General features: G+C 35.4%; 3 protein-coding genes across 4 annotated transcripts; 1 reads left to right on the forward strand and 2 right to left on the reverse strand.

Annotated features, from left to right (window-relative positions):
• Nucleotides 1–315: 315 nt before the first annotated feature.
• LOC141668516 (protein TRAUCO) lies at nt 316–6,237 on the forward strand. Its single transcript, XM_074475415.1, has 4 exons — nt 316–1,328; nt 2,385–2,624; nt 3,401–3,520; nt 5,971–6,237. The coding sequence occupies exons 1-3, from the start codon at nt 344–346 to the stop codon at nt 3,490–3,492; spliced, it is 1,317 nt and encodes a 438-aa protein (XP_074331516.1). The 5' UTR covers nt 316–343; the 3' UTR covers nt 3,493–3,520; nt 5,971–6,237.
• Nucleotides 6,238–7,007: 770 nt separating this feature from the next.
• Nucleotides 7,008–11,040, reverse strand: LOC141708386 (ABC transporter G family member 15-like). The gene is made up of 9 exons (XM_074511999.1): nt 10,788–11,040; nt 9,723–9,802; nt 9,172–9,633; nt 8,960–9,082; nt 8,481–8,615; nt 8,104–8,388; nt 7,705–7,977; nt 7,520–7,627; nt 7,008–7,413 (listed from the first exon to the last, which is right to left on the reverse strand). The coding sequence occupies exons 1-9, from the start codon at nt 11,038–11,040 to the stop codon at nt 7,057–7,059; spliced, it is 2,076 nt and encodes a 691-aa protein (XP_074368100.1). The 3' UTR covers nt 7,008–7,056.
• Nucleotides 11,041–12,082: 1,042 nt separating this feature from the next.
• Nucleotides 12,083–18,394, reverse strand: LOC141668525 (ABC transporter G family member 15-like). 2 transcript variants are annotated; one of them, XM_074475436.1, is made up of 10 exons: nt 18,238–18,394; nt 17,692–17,919; nt 16,111–16,190; nt 15,482–15,943; nt 15,130–15,252; nt 14,822–14,953; nt 13,822–14,106; nt 13,370–13,642; nt 13,181–13,288; nt 12,083–12,847 (listed from the first exon to the last, which is right to left on the reverse strand). In XM_074475436.1, exons 2-10 carry the CDS (start codon nt 17,900–17,902, stop codon nt 12,491–12,493), a joined length of 2,031 nt encoding a protein of 676 aa, XP_074331537.1. In that variant the 5' UTR covers nt 17,903–17,919; nt 18,238–18,394; the 3' UTR covers nt 12,083–12,490. The 2 variants fall into 2 exon arrangements, with proteins under 2 accessions (XP_074331537.1, XP_074331529.1); XM_074475428.1 differs by having other exon boundaries at nt 17,692–17,935.
• Nucleotides 18,395–21,791: the final 3,397 nt, after the last annotated feature.

Here is a 21,791-nt window from a genome sequence, read left to right on the forward strand (position 1 = left end):
AATTATCAAAAATCAAAAATATTGTAATAAAATAAAAAATAACGATATGTGTATATTAAAAAATTGTAAAAACAAATTTTAAATATTAAACCATATATCGCACATGATATAAACTATACCGAATAAAATATACCAATTATGTTTGGTTGGATAATAAAAATATTATTACCGAATAAAATATGCAAATTTGGTCGGTGGGATAATAAAAATATTATTACCGAATAAAATATGCAAATTATGGTTGGTGGGATAATAAAAATATTATTATTGTGATAGATACAACATACAAGTTACTATATATTTGGTACCCCGTATCCTTGTGTCACACTCACACCAATCCGAGATGAATCCCAATTCTGTACCAAACCCTAACACCCCTCAGACGCAAACCCCCCTTATGGACAACCTTAAGCCCACTAATCAAGACGAGGAAGACGACGATGTTGCCTCCTCAAAAACCCTAACCGACACTGATATCAAAGATGAGCCTCTCGTGTCCGAAGAATTGTCTGATTTCGACACCACCCACCAAGATTTTCTCCCCAAAGATTCCCCCAATTTCACCAGAATCTCCGACAATTCCGATGAAGATGAAGACGAAACTGAAACAAACCCTGTTAAGAAACACAAGACCTTGTCTGATGAAGCGGTGGTTTTGGACACACCGGCGCTTAAACCGAGCTTGAAAGCTGCGATTAAAAAGTCGAAAAAGAAGGGTAATGTTCAGTGTATTTGGACTAGGCCTAGTACGAGAAAGGGGAAGAAGAAGCCCAAGAGTGCGAATAATGGGAGCAATGGGAGTGGTCAGAAGGAGGATTTTGTTAGGATTACTCCGTTGCCGCGGTTTCCTGATAAGAATGATGATGATCCGGAGATGAAGATTTGTCTTTCCAAGGCGTATAAGGCGGAGAAAGTTGAGCTGAGTGAGGATAGATTGAGTGCTGGGAGTTGTAAAGGGTATAGGATGGTGAGGAGTACTAGAGGTGTTACTGAAGGTGCTTGGTATTTCGAGATTAAGGTGGTTAAGTTGGGAGTTACTGGGCATACTAGGCTGGGGTGGTCGACGGAGAAAGGGGATTTGCAGGCTCCGGTTGGGTATGATGGGAATAGTTTTGGGTATAGAGATCTGGATGGGTGTAAGATACATAAGGCTTTGAGAGAGAAGTATGGGGAAAAAGGGTATGAACAAGGTGATGTTATTGGGTTTTATATCAATTTGCCGGAGGGGAATTTGTATACTCCGAAGATGCCTGAAGTTGTTTGGTACAAGGGGCAGAAATATGCTTGTGCACCTGATCCTAAACAGGATCCACCTAAAGTGATTCCTGGTACATTTCATTTAAGTCTATATATATTTGATCATAACTCATAAGTTTATTTTTATGTTTTCTAATTTCAATTTTACAGTCTTATACGATGTATGTTAGTTTTTGTTTGTTTTCTACACAAAGGTAAGCTTAGTATGCTTAGTATATATAAATGTGTGCAACTATATATAAATGTACTGCGTGCATTTTACACAAAGGTAAGCTTAGTATGCTTAGTATATATAAATGTGTGCAACTATATATAAATGTACTGCCCGCGTTTTATGGGTTTAATAAATGTATATATAAATGTGCGAAAGTATATATAAATGTGTGCAACTATATATATATGTGTGCAACTAACATACGATGTATGTTAGTTTTTGTTTGTTTTCTACACAAAGGTAAGCCAAGTATGCTTAGTATATATAAATGTGTGCAACTATATATAAATGTACACTGCGCGCGTTTTATGGGTTTAATAAATGTTTATATAAATGTGCGCAAGTATATATAAATGTACTGCGCGCGCTTTTTATGTGGTGGATCTGACAAATGCTTAAGGATAATTTATTGCGGAAACATAAGGATTCATATTAGTGAACAAATTTATATGAATAGTAATTACCTAAAGTGAAACTCTTATTGAGAGGCCATAAACATGAATGTATATGATGATGAAGAGACGTGTCACGGTAATGACTTGTACTTTAGTAGGGAGTTTACCAATAAAGATGATATGTAATTCAAAATACAAACTTTAGTATGCCCCAGTTTGGAATGTTGAGTGTTTGGCTAGGATTTGTATAACGTATTTGTTATCGTATATGTTACCTATTGACTAGTCAGACCTCCCTACCTACTTGCACCATATGTTCCTTCATTTTCTTTACAAAAGCCTTAGTCCCTCTTTGTTTCCATTTAGTACCTATGATGTTTCTAGTATCTTATTTATATTATACAATTAGCACGTTATTATATTTGATGTCTAAATCAATATGTTGTTAATAGCTCAATGCTAAACATGATCCTGATCTTGCTTTTCAAATGTAATAATTTTAGCTTTATTTTTTGCAGGAAGTGAGATATCTTTCTTCAAAAATGGGATTTGTCAAGGGGTTGCGTTTAAGGAGCTCTATGGTGGTCGGTACTACGCTGCTGCTTCGATGTACACCCTTCCAAATCAACCTAATTGCGTTGTGAAGTTCAACTTTGGCCCTGATTTTGAATCATTTCCCCAAGACTTTAATGGTCGACCTCTTCCAAGGCCAATGATTGAAGTTCCTTATCATGGCCTTGACAACAGTTATGAGAACGGTGTGTCAGATGATACAAAAAATTAGTTATGCTATTTTTTACTGTTTTGCAGCGCATTGCTAAATTTTGGCTTTTGACGCTTACATTTTTGTAACGTGACATTCTTTCAGCTGATTATTGTAAACTCTCATTTCTTTAGAGGAAACCATTGAATTAATTGGCTATCTTCTTGAATTTAGAATTTTGAGACGTGAAATGTTTCTTTAAGTAGTTAAGTTGCTGCTTTGTAGTTTTACAAAGTATATGGTTCAACTTATAAGGAGTCTTTCCTTCTGCAAAAGTGTGCCTAGGTGAATTATATGAATTTTCTACAGATAAGATAACTGCATTCTTCCAGTTAATGCATTGCATGAACATCTGCAACAGAGGGAGAATATATATTAATTATCTTTTTTTTTTCTGTTTTTGCCTTGATGTAAGATGTAGTACATGCTTCGGTCTTTGTTAGTGGTGGATATAAAGTTCCAAGTTGACCACCGTCTTTTGAAGTCATGTGGCCCAGGATTTGTAAGGACGTAAAGTGCTTAAGAAGTTATATTGGACTTCTAAACTAGAAATGTCCATGCCCCTGAAGGAATTGGATTTCTTTGCTGTATTGTCCCATCTTTTTTTATTTATTATTTTCACTTAAGTATGTTGCTGGTGGTGGTTTTGTTATTGCTGTTCCTTGTAATAATCATGAGCAGTTATTACTTAAGTGGCAATCTTCAGAAGGATAGAAAGTATCTTATTCTTTGTAGGGATACAAATAATATAAAATTTATTTCTGATTACAGGCAAACCTTTGGCAGCTGCCCCCAGAATGTTCCCAATGCTGAAGTTGGTCAAGGAGCAAGACATTAAAATTTCAGAAGACACAATTGAATAAGCTTTTCCTATCTAAAGTATCCAGAAAGGTAATACACTTTGTGGCCTGTTTCTTTATTATTGCTTATACAATATGTGTGCAAGTTTAAACTTTACTTTTTGAATTAATAGGGAAAATTATCTTTGTAAACTTGGGCTACTGTCTGTCAGTTAGCATGTGATAGCTAGTACTCCTGTATTATCTTATCCTTTTGTGCTGATGTCCAAGGTTAGAAGGCATAAGGTGGTACAACCTAGAGCTTCTAATTTGATGTGTGGGTTATTACACATAGGTTTAGTGCTAGTGCTTTGGTCTTTGTGACTGCTAATTGGATGGTCAAGCCTAAAATAGTTTCGATGTTGAAAATGTACGACAGGATATTGTTAGAGTCCAAGGAGCTTTCATGGAATTTAAACCCAGTAAAAAATTATAAGCCATTCATAGTTCCTCTGTCTAAAAAGTTTTACAATTTCTTTTTTAAAATATATACCTTGCTTAAATATATATATATTTAGATATTACAATACATGATAATCTAATGCACATCTCACAAGGTAGTCAAATATTCAAAAAATGTTTAGTTACCTATGTTCCCTAAATTAGTTTAGTATCAGTATAGGTTGTTTTAAATAGAATGACAACAATGACAACGGAGCATTTAAGCTTTGAAACCAATACATACATTTTCCACATCATCGTGAAGGGTTTTCATCAACAATAATCTAGTCTCTCTACATTAGGGGTGGCAAAAATCGACACGACCCGAAACTCGACATGAAAAAATACGTTGGGGTTTTTTGATTTTGGGTCGGGTTCGGTTGACATAAAACTAACCCGAAAAAATTATATATATATATACATACATGTTTAACACATACTATCATTCAACTTATCAAGGCCATGTTTTTAGGTCCAACAAAGAGCTCAGTGACATTTGAAATGCACCTTAAGTCACGTGTGAAATCAATCTCAATCAAAACCTTATCTTAATTTCACAGCCGCTCATCATCTTCTATTCACTTGTACATTAAAAAACTTGTGTCCACGTTTTTTAGATACTTAAATAGATTGTAATAATTTTGGTCAAGAAATTCTGTACATATTATGGATATTGGATCTTGACATCGGAACTTAACATGATTGTTAAGAAATTTTGTACATATTATGAATTTGATGCAATTCCAACTCATTTTGATACTCTTTGTGCCCCAAAATAAGAGTCGCTTTGACTTTCTACACTTAATTTAAGTCACATGAAAAAGATACTTCTACATTTTTTTAAAAAAATTCCTTTTTCGAATTAAAAATTAACATCTATATTATTATTTAGAATGAGAAAATTTTGAAAATGACATACGGAAGTACCTTTTTCTTACATCTCAAAATACTTGTTACTCCCTCCGTCACCTCCGTCCCTTTGATTTGTTAACATTTGGAATGAAGTGTTCGACACGCATTTTAAGGCTCGTAACTACTATAGTTACATAATTTTTTTTTAATTTTTTTTTCTTCTGAATAAATATTAAATGTTTAAAATTTTATTCAAAAAAAGAAAATGTTCAAAATAAGCTATACAACTATACTAGATAAGAGCCTTAAAATGTGTGTCGAACACTTTATTTCAAATGTTAACAACTCAAAGGGACAAAGGGAGTAAAAGTCAAAACAAATCTTATTTTGGGACATAGTTAGTATAAGCTTAAATTTGAGAATCTAAATAACAGCTCAATTCTTATCATTTGAAATGAATTTCAAGTTCCTAAATCCCAAACCCAATCTTAAATTATTTTCAAAGCATATAGAATTGGTCGGTTTGATACTTCAATTATATGTGGTTGCAGAAGTTATTGAATAAAAGATGTGCTGAAAATATATTTTGATATAAAACGTATATAATTGGTCAGTTTGACTGAATTAGTTCTGAAAAAATGGTTTTATATTTCTTTTCGGTTTGTTACAAAAAATCAGAACCCAATCACCTATAATTTTGAATCAAACTGAAATTATGTGGTTCAGTTTGATTTTCCGGAATCATTCGGTTTTTCTCAGCCCTGTATCATATCATATCGATGTTCACTAGCTCTCTCGTTGCACTGGCAACCCTTGCTAATCTGTACATTCAACTTTGAAGAATTTTACTATATACTATTCCGGAGTTAAAATTAGTATTTACCCTCTTTACAGTTCTGGGACAAATAAAAATATCATAGTAATCCTTCATTATAAGAATGAAGTAGTAATATTTGTTTTCATAAAAGGTAACCAAGCCTTGTTAGTTACGTAGATATGCATCTACTATGCTAATATAGTATGGATAAAATGGTAGTAACTTTATTGTATTCCAAATAATATTCTAATATGCTGAAGCCTAGATGAATAAAATAGCCAGTTGCTTAAAGTTTGTGAATTTAATTATTAATATTATTATCAGTATTTACTTCGGCATTTTCTCTTTTCTAGACAATAAGTGATTAATGTTTTTCAAATATATTTTTTTAGATGGCATCTGGAAGTATATGGCGCACGGACAAAAGAACAATGGTGTGCTTTGAAGCTTCTCGGAGCCTTTCTCAAATGTCTGTTGGCGTATGAACTTGACCTGGTCAATGTACTATATCTAGTTTCTTCTCACCCTTGTTTAACAGTAATCGTGATATAGGAGTTCCATATGTTCTGGTGTTGTTTATACATCAAAATGCTTTCTATGTATTGTGATGTTGTGTTTCAATTGGTATCTGCCTAAGTATTATTATCCTTGGTTTCTTATGCCCCTTTTTCTGTGCTTGAGAAAGTGGATAATACTGAGTCATGTTTAGGATTGCAGCGGTATCACGTTCTTCACTCAGTGGGCAGTTGATGGAAGAAATAAAAGTGTTGTAATGATCAAAAAATAATTGAACAAAAAAAAAGGTCATTACAGCATTGGGAATTCATAATTACAAATTGTATAAGACGAGTGTTTGTGTAGATGTTGGCGGGTCTCAGGAATGTTTTAATGTTCTTTTGTCACGGGAGAACAACCCCCGGGCTCGCAAACTCAACCACCGTACTATATGCTTAGAAGCCAGTGTGCCCCTTCTTATGATGCCGCTACTGCGTTTAGTTTAACTCTGTGCATCGGATTAGATTAATGGTGCTACTGAGAAGTGAGAAAGCCATTAATGTTTAACGTAAGTGAGGGTAAGGTAGAAAGCGTGGAGCAAATAAGACAGTACAATCTTTTTAGTAGAAATGGAGAACTTTTAAGAGTTCTACACACATTAGTACAAAGTTTTAATCCTTTAAAACCAATTTCGTTGTTTTAACTGAATGAAGGATTATGTTTCAAAAAAAAAGAAAACTGAACGAAGGATTAGATTGTAATCACCAATTTAAGTGTTTAGCAGTTTACATATACCTTGTGGAGAACGTAGTTGGAGTAGTTACCGGATTGAATTAAACATCAGTAGTATTTCCGAGCAAGAAATATGAGATCAACAATTAATATGAAAACCAAATATATCATACCAAAATGGTAGAGTTGGTTGTAGGCTTAATCAAACGTAGCAGGCACTGGAATTCTATTACAAACTGCAGTTTGGTGTCTCAGTGAAGTGGAGAGTTAAGACCCTCCTGAGAAGATAAAGAATGTAAAGCTTGATGCCTCAGTGAAGGAAAAGTCTGCGTTTTCCTAAATGAAGCCCTCTTGTGGAGATGTTCAATTCTATTGTTAGCATAAAGCTTTCGTAACATGGGAAGAACACTTTCTTTAAATTTGAGAATGGCAAAGAAGAGAAGCCTGCAGAGTATCAGCATTCCTACAACAACTGCTAGATCCCACCATTTCGAGTGTTTTAAAGATACGCCCAGCATTGATTTGAGGATGTTTTCGCCCTTCAGCTTCGGTTCACCTGGCTCACTAGGCTCAAACTCGAGGCCAATCATATCATTCTTGAATGCACCCTGCATAATTGGATACAGACATCAGTAGTTTCAACAGTTTCGCATACATTTTCAGATCAAAGAAGAAAGCCTATGATGATTTAAGTGTTATAGCGACAGGATGTACCTGTAATGCCCATGCCATGTAATTGATATACGAGATTGGGTACTGCCAGAAAAGAACAGGAAGATCAGGCATGAGCCTGAAGAATCCTGCATCCATCATCATGATTCCCTAGGACATGAAAAAAGTTAGAGCCAAGTATAATCATGAATGCCTGATTTATATACAAAAGAGAAGTGAAGTCTTACTATAAGTCCAGCACCAGCTATAATACCCATCAAGAAATTAGGCACCAATGAAGCCACAATCATCATGTAACTCTCAACAACAGCAATGGCCATAAATAGATCAAGAAATGCATACAGAAAGTGAGTGAATCCTGGTTGAAATCCAACCATGTTATACGTGATCGTTGCTGAACCAAGTGACATCACAGCCAAGAACGGAAACGATGCCAAAAAGTTTGAAACTGTAAATACTCCAACTCCATAATGTCCATTCAATCTCTCCCTTCCAAAAATCTGCCTCCATACACAAATGAAAATACATATTAAGATATTATTTAGTCATTTTACGGGCAAAAAGCCCATTCCTTTGGACTTCAGATTGTTTTCTTTAGGAAAACTAGTATCTGGTTCAAAATTTACCTTCATTTCTTCGATAAAAGAAGGGAAGCCTCCGATGGACATGATTGTCATGAAGCCAGTAATGTAACCACCACAAGCTCCACGAGCCAATATTGCACGATAATTGGTTCCAACGTCGAAGAAGACAGTGCCAACACAGAAAGATAAGGCTATATAGATAAATATTCGGAGCCAGTAATATCCCATGTCTCGAGACATGTTTACAAATGATCTATTGGTCAGTGTTATTAGTTGCTTTAACCACCCTGCCCTGCTCCCACATTTTAATCCTTCTGAAAGTCCCTCCTGCATTATATTGAACCATGATTTTGCATTTTGTTTATGATATAGTGAAGCATAATTAAAGGAAGGAGAAAAAGAAATATAACATGGCTTACAATTGATAAGATTTCTCTAATATTAGATTTAGTTCTTGCAGAATACTTGGATTTGTAGTTCTTGACAAGCTTCTCTTTGATATCGGCACAGAGCAGATTTTCCAAAGAATCACCGCACTTGAGAAAATCTTGTCCCTACAAAAAAAAGAAACAGTTTAAGATAAATAATTAACAGCACTTGAAATCATGTCCACAGATGGATGCTACTGAGGGAGAAGGCCTTTTAAATATCAGAAAAAATGAATCTGTGACTAAATGCCACAACTGAAGAAGAAAGTATGGAAGGAAATAAATTCCGTAATGTAGAGTGGTGTTTTACTATCAATCTATCTTGAGCATTTTTCACACGTATCTGATACGATATTTTTGAGACTCCCTCCCTCCTAAATTGTACTAGTATTTTTTTTAGTTGTTCAGGACATTTGCACAGTTCGGTATTGCATTAAAAGTGAACTGATATGAAAGAGGTTGTTGCATACTGTTATTCTCTTGGACCCCCTCAAAGTTTCATTAACAGCATCAAAATCTGAATTGATACACCTAAGAAAGTGATCAGAAGGATTTCTTTTACTAGGACAGGGGAATCCTGCATCTGCAAAAAACTGCAAAAAAAAAAAGGTATCAGAATCAGGAGTAAGTAGTCAAGTTCGCGGATAATAAAGAGTAGATTAATCAAAAATCTATTTCATGCCTCTAGAGCCATCTTTGCTTCTCCAAAGTAGACAGTTTCACCACCAGATAACAGGAAAAGATCATCAAACATTGCAAAAACTTCACTACTTGGTTGGTGAATAGAAGAAATAACAGTACGTCCATCACAAGCAATATTTTTAAGAGTTTGAATCACGAAGAAAGCTGATGCACTGTCGAGGCCAGTTGTTGGTTCATCAAGAAACAAGAGACTAGGGTGTGTCAAGATTTCAAGTGCAATGCTAACCCTCTTCTTTTCTCCTCCACTTATACCTCTCAAATGCCAGTTTCCTATAAGTCGATTTTTGCAATCTTCAAGTCCCATTTCCGAGATTGTTTCTTCAACAATCGTATTCACTTCTTCTTTACTTAGGCATTCAGGCAACCTCAGGTGTGCAGAATAGCTAATAGTTTCTTTTACTGAAAGTGTGCCTAAAAGCATATCTTCTTGCTTAACGTACGACTGAAAGAACAATATAAAAATTATTGAATTTTAGAGCATTTAAAATTTAAATATAAAAAGAAATGACCATGTTAATAAAAATTACTTACAACAAAACCATAATCAAGACTCTTATTTCTCCCATTAAGAACAACATTGCCTGTCATGATAACATTTCCTGAAAGTCTACCTGCAAATTTCAACCACCTTCAGAAGATAAGTTACTTCCATTATCTTCTGCAGATAACTTATTTCCGTTATGTACTGCCTATACTTAAAAAATTGATTCATCAATCATAATTATACAACTACCCTGAGAATCCCCATACTTTATGAAATACAAGATAATTGTTGCTGCAATCTTTTATAATTTGACAATTTTATTATGTCCTTATTTCTAAATTTTACTTTAGTAATGAATAGGCATGTCAGAGAACTGCAAGAGAATTAGAAATCGTGGGATAATTAGTACATATTCGTATTAAATCCCATGACCCTGCCTATCGTGGGGAGGAAGAAGAAGATAGACATTTATCGCTAGGCTATCTACCAATAATCCTCTCTGTGTGCAGTTGAAGATACAAATTTGTTTTGCCGCAATATTTTTTTAAACTAATAATTATGGCGTTTATTTACCTAAAATGAAGGTTAAGACCATTTTTCAAATATCAGTGGAGCATGAACGGCAGAGGGTGAAACCAATATGCATGATTTTATCAGTTTCCGAACAGAGGATAGTTTCTATACATAGAGAAAACACATGAATCTTGTGTTCGCAGTCCAAATTAAGTTGCCCTGAGACCATGATACACATAGAGGTGATCCTGACTGAGTATATGTGGAAAAGATCTCCGCCTAAGGTCCCGTAAACTGATTTTGACTAGGGTACATTATACTTAAAGACTGACCAGTGGGTGATCACCCTGCATGCACATTATACTGCGTTCAGAAAGATTTACAAAATTATTTAGACATATGGATGCGTACATGCATCATGTATCAAGAGAATTCATTGTTATCAAATCAGATGTCTGTAGAAAATTTAAGATAAAAATTCATCAAACATCAATATGCATGAACAAAAATCAATGCTTTTACCAATACGCGTGCATGTTATTCTGTGTCTGAAAAACACGTACAAAGACATGCAGCAAAGCTAAAATAAAATGTAGTACCTGCTAAAGAATCAAGAAGGGTCGATTTGCCTGATCCAGAAGGGCCCATAACAGCCATGATCCTACCTGGTCGGGCACATCCGGTAAGCCCACTGAGCAACCTTTTGGTAGCTCCATTACTAGTAAAGTTTGGAAGCACCACGGTCAGATCTTCCCACACTAAGTATGCAGCTTCTGTTTCATCACCTTTATACACAACCTTACCCTTTTCAAGATCAGGTGTAACATTGCTTCTTGCTACCTCGATCTCCATTCCACAGTACTTTACAACTTCGCTTCTCCTAAATAAATATCAAAGTAACATAGAAGTGAAAGTAGTAAGGAAAGAAGGTGCATAGATATCTTTTGCACTCAACTCCTATTTATATCCTCTCTTTTCTATTGATGCCTGATGAGTCCTGGGGGACCTTAGGTTTAAATGACCTCTGTTAACTTACTATTTCGAAATTTCTTATGTTAGTAGGTAATAATTCAAGTAGTGTTCGGAGAGGGTGTCTGTTATGTTACTTGTATATGGTCTTTGGTTTTGGCTGTTTCGATTTTTTTCAGTTTTTGGACAAATTTACTTTGTGTTGGGTTTTTTATAATAAAAGTTCAATTTATTCAGCTCAGTGCCTTATAACAAATACTGTAACATCGGAATCAGCAGTTGTAGAAAAGAATGTGAGATATGAAGGGGGCATGATACTGTTGTCGTGAACAGGATAAACTAAATTATCACAAGAAATAATGCTCTGTTCTTCCTTATTTCTGTAACAGTCATGGAGTGAATGCTGCCATAAAAATTAAATGGATTTTAGGTAGGGAGTTGAGATAAAAAGACCTCTTTCATTAATTTTGTACTGTTTTTGAAGTTTGAACTTACATGACTCTGCATTATTTTACATACCGTGGTCATGTGCAATTCAAATTTATGCTACTGTTTCAGCAACATGTTAAATATAAATCCCTTAGTTTCTGATATCTTTCATTTTAACAGACTCTCCCATCTGTCTAAGTATTACTACAGCCACTCAGTTCTCACATTATCACCTCTCGGTTCTTACATTTTCTGAAATCAAGATGAATATTAGGTTTTTCTTGAATTAAAGATTGTGTCAACTTCCACTACATAAAATTCCTGCATTAACTGACAAGATATTCCGTCAACAAAAGCTACATTATGTCGGAAAATGATCAATCCAACAGGATCACAGGACAATAAGTCTGACGGGATCACAGGACGATTTGTGAAAACTGGGAGAACTAGAAGAACTACTCTGGGAAAGAAATTTAACAATTGTTTGAAACTTAAATTAATTAACAACGTACACAAACCTATTTACCTTTAAATATAACATGTATTTTCTTTTCATGATGTAACACAATTCTGATCATATAATTCTGTAGTACTGCAGAAGTACAATGAGCCAGTGAAATTTAACAGAATACCAAAGTTTATCGACTCAGTTCTATTAGTATACCTATATTACTTGGACTCCGGCTAAAAGTGTCCGACATTGACACGTGTCTAAGTATCAGACTCGGCAACTTTTTGAAAACTATACATGTTTTTGACCTAAAATAAGTGTCCGAGTCCTAGTATCCATATCCAAGTGTCGAGTGTGTGACACGGGTACTCGAAGGTAAAATGAAATGTCTGAGTAACATTGTAGTACACAGCCAAATTTTCAAGTTTCATGACTTCTTCTGCAGTTCTTTGATTAGGCCATAGGAGAACTAAGCCCCTCTTGGGAAGACAACGAATGAAGATTAGAATACCTCTTCGAAATAATGGAAGGTTTTCTCTTGAATGAAGGCCTTTGGTTGAGTCGATACAGACTTCTTTTAGCATAAAGAGTTCGTAAATAAGGTCCAGCTCTTTCGTTTACTTTCAGAATGACAAAGAAGGTAACTCTATAAGCTATGAGAATGGCGTATACAGCAAACAAATCCCACCATTTTGAATGATCAAGTGACAGACCGTACATCGTGGTAATAACATCTTCACCAGATATTTGTGGATCACCGGGTATTAGAGGATCAAACATGAGCCCCAGAATGTCGTTTTTGTATGCCCCCTGCATTTATAGAGGGTTCAGGCTTATGTCAATATTTAAAATGATAATGTAGTATAATATCTATGTTATAAATATAAAATTGATAATTCGGGGAAGTGATATTTCCAGCGCTGAATTTATAAGAGCAAGTACGAGGTTGAAGCATGCAGTTAAAACATGAATTACAAACATGTTGCTGGATGATCACTTTGTAGCCCTTGATATATTAAGTTCTTTTATTAATCTGATGTCAACTTATATTTACTAGTAATTTCTTTACAGAACTTTTTAAATCCTTTAATTCATCTAATTGTATTCTCCATAAAAGTAACTAAATACTATTGAAATTAGTACCTGTAGTGACCATGACCCATAGCTTATGTATGATATAGGGTACCGCCAAATAACCTTTGGAAGGTCAGGAAGCAAGCGAAAGAATCCAGATGTCATCATCATGATTCCCTGCATAATAATTGGTCGATTATGAATGAAAAGAAACCAAACCAAAAATATAGGAGAATATGATTTAAGTGTTTTCTATACCAGAACTCCTGCTCCAGTTATGATACCCATCAAGAAATTGGGAACCAATGCTGCTATAATCATCATGCAGCTTTCGACAACTGCAATACAGCCAAAGAGATTGAGACAAAAGTATGCGTAATGGGATAAGCCATGCCCAAATTTCACCATGTAGTATGTCATTGTCCCGGTAACAAAAGAAACTGCAACCAAATATGGGAAGGAAGAGATGAAGTTTGAAAGTATAAAAACAGAAACTCCGTAGTATCCATTGAGCCTTTCTTTGTAGAAGACCTGTTAGACAATTGTAGAAAAAAGGTTGGAAAAACTACAAAATATAAGAGCAACATTTATACAAAAGGGCTCTCGTCCTAGCTGTATTCTCCTCATCCCATCTACGGGAGGATTGAGTTTTGAACACAGACAGGAGACAGCACAGCTTCTCTTTATGTTTTATTGTCATGATCTTTTACCTTCATTTCTTCAATGAAAGATGGGAAGCCTCCGATGGACATGAAAGTCATAAAACCTGTGATGAAGCCACCACAAGCTCCACGAGCCAATATTGCAGTGTAACCAGTGCCAACATCATAGTAGATAGTACCAACACATAATGCTACAACTATGTATATGACTATTCTCGACCAGTAATATCCTACATCTCTAGACATGTTCACAAAAGATCGTTTTGTCAGTGTAATAAGTTGTTTCCACCATCCTGCTTGACTTCCACTGAACGATTCAATCTCAATACCTTGCTGCAGTAAATAAGCTATGTCAGATACTATAGTTAAAAATATTTAGAAAGCCCAGATTTGAAATATGATAAAGTTATCAATAAAATAAAAAACTTTCTAATGATGTGTGCAATGGTATAGAACACTCAAGTGAGAAACAAAAGTCTGTATTGTTTTTATCATGCTTAATATTGTTTCGGTACTAATGATCTACCAAGAACAGAAGTACAGAACTAAAAGCTACCGCCTTATTGTCTTGAGTTACATCAGTTTGGAAGTTGATTTCCAAACTTGAGATACACGGTTAAATCTTTAGTTAAGAAATCTATTCAAAAGTCAGTCCGATGGTGAAATTCACTATTATTTTCTTTCATAATTCAAATTATAAGCAATATACACATTTAGAAATTCAAGTATGATCTGCCACAGAACAAAAACACTGATGACTTGTCTCAAGTGTATAAGTATCATAATTACTAACATTAAGATAAAAATTAAGAGACTGGATAGTTTTTAGAACAGACTTGAGAACCAGACATCAATTGCCTATTGAGCTCAAAATTTAGGCATCGTCGATGATCTAGCAATCAAAATTAGACACTGTCGCCAATCTATGAATGTTAATTATACAAAGAAAAGGTTGACATGCTGATGACTATAAGAAGCTGAATTAATTACCCAGAAATTAAAAAAAATTGTATACTAACTGTCAAAAGCTTAATATTCAAACGCTTACATAGTTCTTGATTTCATAGATCTTTGCTCTAGTCTTTGCACGGTATTCGGAGCTTTTGTAATTCTTAATAAGTCTTGCTTTAATATCGGCTGTCGCCTGATTCATCATAGGATCCAACACATCTTCCCTTTCCTGTAATGAAGTTAAATACAAGTCAATGTTCAATACTTGAAATGTTTAACACAAAAATGCTGTAAGATCATCTCTAAAAAAATCCCACTTAAGTTGTGGCTTTTACGGAAGAAGTCTGTATCTCTCAATTAAAGCTTCGAGACAAACTAATGATTCAGACACTGCTGCATACATACATTAATTCTCTGTGATCCCTTCAGTGTTGCTGTCACAACATCAAAGTCAGAATTTATGCAGCGTAGAAAGTGATCAGAAGGATTTCTTCTCCTCGGACATGGAAATCCAGAATCCTCAAAGAACTGTAAAGAAAAATACTAATTAGAAAGACTAGTTTGTTAGCACGAAAATAACACGTTGACAAACTATAGGTGCAGCTTACAGAATTGTAGGACTGAAACTTACCACCAACATAAGATTAATCATATGACTCAACTCCAAAAGTTAAATTAAATTTGATATTTGCTTAAAAAAATATTTTTGTGTTGTCAGGAAATATTTTTATAATTTAATTAAACTAGTAAAGATTACCTTGACAGCCATCTTTGCTTCACCAAAGTAACAAACTTCACCCCCGGATAATAAAAAGAGATCATCAAACAGTGCAAAAACTTCACTACTAGGCTGATGAATTGAAGAAATTACAGTTCGTCCATCACGAGCAACACTTTTAAGAGCTTGGACCACAAAGAAGGCAGAGGCGCTATCCAGGCCACTAGTGGGCTCATCAAGAAATAAGATACGAGGTCTAACCAAAATTTCAAGAGCAATGCTAACCCTTTTCTTCTCTCCACCACTTACACCTCTTAATTGCCAGTTTCCTATGAGGGTGTCAGCACAATCCTCAAGCCCCAACTCCATAATCGTCCCCTCTATTACCCCATTAACCTCTTCGGCAGTCATTGTAGATGGTAGTCTCAAATGAGCTGAGTAAGTGATAGTTTCTCTAACTGTAAGAGTTCCCAATAAAACATCCTCTTGTGTGACATAAGCCTAAAAATGACAAGCAGACAGAGATACAAACTATTATACTAAGGACTTCAGATCTCATCAGTATATAAAAAAAATAGTTTATGATGGATGTCAATTTTATTACTCCTGAACTTTTTAGCTGTAATGATTCAAACTAAGATGATCATAAGAGAAGTGAGGGTACTCACAACCACACCATAGTCTCGTCTTCTCTTGTTACCATTAACATAAATCTGTCCAGTCATCACAACATTATTTGACAGTCTACCTGTAACAATATTCAGTAATTATCAGCCTGGTAAACTTATATTGCAAGGAGAAGCATAATTGATATTGACCCCAGTTCCTCAATGTGTCTTGAATTGGTCATAGGAATAGCAACTATGATTACGCCACTAATTGTGTTCATATTCTGGACCATCCTCCATTAGGAATTTCACGACATATAGGGAACAATATCTGTTGTGAAGTTGAAAGGGCTTTTCATATTGTTAGTTTAAGCTAAACCGAAGTCTTCATATATTGTCATGGTCTCAAATCACAAGGACCATAAAAAACTCAAACGACATGCTCTGGTATATTCCCTATTCACTAGTTATTTTTTCAAATTAACTGTCTTGTGCCTGGTAACTATGGTGACCACTTGATCATGCAGTCTCAAAAATTATCTGTATGGATAAGGAGCATACTTGAAATATTTATATGTTGAGTAGCATAAAAATCAAACAGGAAACAGCAACTATTGCACAATTGCAGTCCTAAGAAAGGTGATCTAATTTTAAATATTTCTGACAGTAAAAACAGAATAACTGAAGCAGGACAAAGTTGTGCTAGAACACAAGTAAACTTGTGCAGCGGTGCAAGGTACAAAATCTGATTTCAATGGCATTTCTAGTGTGTCACTACCAAAGAGCGCAAACATGTCACAGGATAGAAGTAGTAGTTTTAGGTCACCTGATGTGTAATAGGCATGGATCACTCTCACGAATATCAGAATGCACGAAAAAAAAATCTTTATTGGCTCTACCTCCTTTTTTTTATGAAGAGATTGAATTTTTATCGAAGGATCATAAAAAATGGGTCCGGATCTCCTGCGGAAATGATTTGGAAGATCCAAAACAAAAAAAATGGTATTTGCTAGCAACAACCTAATGGAGGGAGTCAATCAATATAGATTGATCCGAAATCTGATTCAAATACAAAATAGCACCTATAGCCTATAGGCTATAGGTACATAAGAAATGTATTGAATCGATTCTTATTAATGAATAGATCCGATCGCAACTTCGAATATGGAATTCAAAGGAATCAAATAGGAAAGGATACTCTGAATCATAGAACTAGAATGAAATATATGATCAACCAACATTTATCGAATTTGAAAAAGAGTCAGAAAAAGTAACAAATTCAAGTAGCTAGATATGTGGGAGCCATAAACACAAAATATGTATACTGCTATTATTCCACCCCAAACAAGTAATGCTCATCTAATTAACCTGGTACACTTTCTTAAAAAATGTAAGCTTAATGTAATTCATATACTCATTGATATCAATAATATACATAACACAGCAAAGGGTTCATCTTGAAACACTGAAGTGAGAGAGAGGGAGGGAGACAGAGAGAGAGAGAGAGAGAGAGAGAGGAGAGGGGGGAGGGAGAGAAGGAAGGAAAGCGAGAGAGAGAGAGAGAGAGAGAGAGAGAGGGGGGGGGGGAGGGAGAGAGAGAGAGAGAGAGAGAGAGAGAGAGAGAGAGAGAGAGAGAGAGACCTGCTAGAGTATCAAGAAGGGTGGATTTGCCAGAACCAGAAGGACCCATAATAGCCATGATTCTACCAGGCTCAGCAAAACCATTAAGTCCTTGAAGTAATCTTTTGCTCTCTCCATTACTTCCAAAGTTCGGAACCACCGCATTGAGATCTTCCCAAACCAAATAAGCTCCTCCCTGTTCATTTGCTGCCACTCCATTTTCAACATCCATACCACCACTACTCACCTCTATTTCCATATCACACTTAACCCGTAAGAAAACAAAACACAAATTAAAGGTTGCAACTAAATAAATAAAAAAGTGAGGCAATTTAAAGAAAGACTAATGCAGATACAGAGACAGAGACTTCTAACAGCCCATGCATTCCATATTAATGAATCACTTACTAAACTTTTTGAGTATAACAACTCCACTTCTTGACAACTACAATTTAACCTATATTTCAAGCCAACATCGAATTATATTCTACATACTAATACATTTTTACAAATAAAAAAGAACACCTGAAATTAACACTATTAAGTTCTTGATTAGTGCGTGCTTACTTTTAATACAGATGTAGTAGAAAGTAGAAAGGGAGTACAGCGGAGATCAGCAGATCTTTTATAAAAAAATAATAAAATTAACGAAGTATGTAGTTAATTAATGCGGTCATCTTCAGCTTGCCTGCATGTCAGTGTGTGTGAATAGTGTAGGGTTGAAATCTGTGATATGGGTGGCAGCTGTAGAATGGAGGATTGGATTGGTTGGGGACTTGGGAGGGATATGAATTTAATATCTGGGCCCCGACAATTAAAACTTATGGTTGCATTAAGACAGTTGATTAAAATATCTTCTATGTAAAACAGTTTACAAAAATAATTTTACTACTGTATACAGGATAGAGTAATGCTTCGTTGATTGTATACAAAATTTTAGAACCATATGAAAGAGATCGTCCCGTTATTTATTGACCTATGGTATTGTTGATACCCTGAACATAACTAGCCTTTAACATGTTGGCACATAAGCATGATGTCACGTGCCGCTTAATTTGGACACGTCCATGTTATTTTTTATTGCGAAACTTTTTAGAATAATTTAAAATATTATAATAATCTCTTGTATATAAAATAAAACTCTAAAATCTTGTGAAATGTACTTAAAAAAAAATTTGATAGATATTTTAGATGAAAAATCGTAGAACCTTCTTTAGTGAAAGAATATTGTAAAAAGTTCTAGAATCCTCCTTAGAATAGTATAAATAGAGGAGGTCCCCTCATTTGGAGGATCATCCAAGAAGCTGTATAAGCTCTCTCTTGTAAACACTAGTGCCCTTAGTAATAAAAGTTCCTCTCTTTTCTTCAAATACTCTAAGTGTTCTTGTGTGTATTCACTTAGTTGGCTAGAAAAGCTTACTTAGTAGTTCTCAAGGGGAGACAAGAGCGAAGTGCCGGCGCGGTTGAACTAAGGGAGTTCTAAACCCATGACAACGTGGTATCCGAGCTAAAAATTGCGAAGAGCGTAACTTTGAAAGAAGACTTCATAGGAAGTGTAAGAGATGAAGTCACTGATGCTAGCAACGTCAATGACCGAGGAATGGATGCTATTCCACGCAATGATAAGGACTAAAAGTCTCAAGGTTCAAGTAAGTCCCGTCTTAACTTTGATCAACTTGGAGAAAAAGTTTCTACTCTTGAAAAAACTATGAGTAAACTAATCCCACGTATTGAGCAAATGGCCCATAACTTTGAAACACTTGAGCATCATATGCTTGAGGAGGCGGCGGAGACAAGGACGGATCTTGAAGGCATGAAGAATGAAATCCTGGAGTTTCAAGATCAAGACAAAGTTCATGAGGAACGTTTCAATGTCATGAATATTATACTGGAAGAGGCAATCAATAAGATCAAGGTTCAAATCTCAAGAATTGAGACTGGAATTCGTAACGGGGGTGTGGTGACTAGGGAGGCACCAAGGATCGAGATCCCGAAGCCCAAGTTGTTCGAAGGAAAGAGGGATGCTAAGGAAGTAGAGAACTTCATGTGGGATCTAGAGCAATACTTTGAGGGCATGAAAGTCTTAGATAAGCAAACAAAGGTACGTATGGCTGTTAGATATATTTGATAATGTCATGGCTAATATGTTTTATGTTTAGATTTCAGATCTTATTTGAACAGAACAAATCAGTACTTAACTGATCAGTACTTATACTGGAAGTCAGAACTTAAGGGATATCAGTACTTATGTTATCAGGAGATAGATATCAGAACTTAAGTGCTGAAGGACGATCAGATAAGGACAGTAGCTGATTAAAGTTAAGAAGATCAAGATAAACATAAGAAGAGATATGCATGAAGAAGGAATTCCGTGAAGAATGAAATACTTGGAATAGAAGATATCTGATTGATATATTTTAGGAAGCAGAATTATATTCCATATCAATTAGCGATTATCTTGTAACTGTGTAGTATATAAACACAGACATAGGGTTTACACTATAAGTGTTATCATTATCGAGAATATTATTTATTATAACCCTAGCAGCTCTCGTGATATTTTGTTCATCACTGAGAGATAACAGTTCCAGATTGTAACAGAGTTTATTGTTTAAATAAAGTTTGTTTTCTGTTATATAAGTTCTTGAAGTTTGATTTGATTGTAATAAACACTGTATTCACCCCCTCTACAGTGAAAGTGTGACCTAACAAGTGGTATCAGAGCTATCTGTTAACACACATACAGTTAAAGATCCAAACACAATCATGTCTGACACAGAAACTCCAACTAAGCCTACCAAAACTGAGGAATCATCAAAGACATCAACTCAGAGTCGATATGAGACTATCAGAGTTCCCATATTGAGACCATCTGAATATCCCATATGGAAGGTAAGGATGACCATGTTTCTGGAAGCAACAGATCCAGAATACCTTGATAGAATCAAGGAAGGGCCTCACAAACCTACCAAGCTCGCTGTTGTAGTTGCAGGTGAAGCAGCAATGACCGTACCAAAGGAAAAGAATGATTACACTGCTGAAGATATAGCATCTATTGCTAAGGATGCCAAGGTACGTCACTTATTGCATAGTGCCATTGATAATGTAATGTCAAACAGGGTAATCAACTGCAAGACTGCTAAGGAGATATGGGATGCACTGGAGACAAGGTGTCAAGGAACTGAAACAGTTAAGAAGAACAGGAAGACAATACTCACTCAAGAGTATGAACACTTTGACTCTAGGACTAATGAGTCATTGACTGATGTATATGATAGATTTGTCAAACTCTTGAATGACTTGTCATTAGTAAATAAGGAGTATGATCTTGAAGATACAAACCTCAAATTCCTGTTAGCTCTTCCTGAATATTGGGATTTGAAGGCAACAACAATAAGAGACAACTACAATCTTGATGAAACAACTCTTGATGAAATCTATGGAATGCTCAAGACTCATGAACTTGAGATGGAACAAAGAAGCAAGAGGAAAGGAGGAAAGTCAAGGACAGTTGCTCTCAAGGTTGAAGAGGAATCCCCCAAACCACCTTCCTCAAAGAAAGATAAGGGTAAAGCTCTTATCATAAAATCTGATACTGAGTCATCAAGTTCTGAGAGTGATGATGACTCAGATTCTGAAAGCTTGCCTGAAACTGATGCTGATGAGGAGATGATGAAGCTGTGTGCTCTTATGGTAAAAGGAATCACAAAGATTGCATACAGGAAGTTCAGGAAGGGAAAGAAGTTTTCCAGGAAAGGCATAAGTTCTGATAAGAAGAATTTCAGAAGATCTGAAGGAAGAGGAGGAAAGTCTGACAGAGGAGATTACGCTAATGTTAAATGTTATAATTGTGGTGAGAAAGGCCACATATCTCCTGATTGCAAGAAGACCAAGAATGACAAAGGCAAAGCTCTTGTCACAAAGCAGAAAAGCTGGACAGACACCTCAGACTCTGAAAGTGAGGAGAACTATGCATTGATGTCAAATGCTGATAAATCAAGTTCTGAGAGCAGTTCTGAAGCTGCTGAAACAAAGGTACCTCAGACTACTTATGCTTTTCATACTGATGATATTAATGAGTTGAGAAGATATCTTAAAACCATGTTTGTTAGTTATAGAGA

This window comes from Apium graveolens, chromosome 1 (assembly GCF_009905375.1).
Source record: "Apium graveolens cultivar Ventura chromosome 1, ASM990537v1, whole genome shotgun sequence".
NCBI classification, from domain to species: Eukaryota; Viridiplantae; Streptophyta; class Magnoliopsida; order Apiales; family Apiaceae; genus Apium; species Apium graveolens.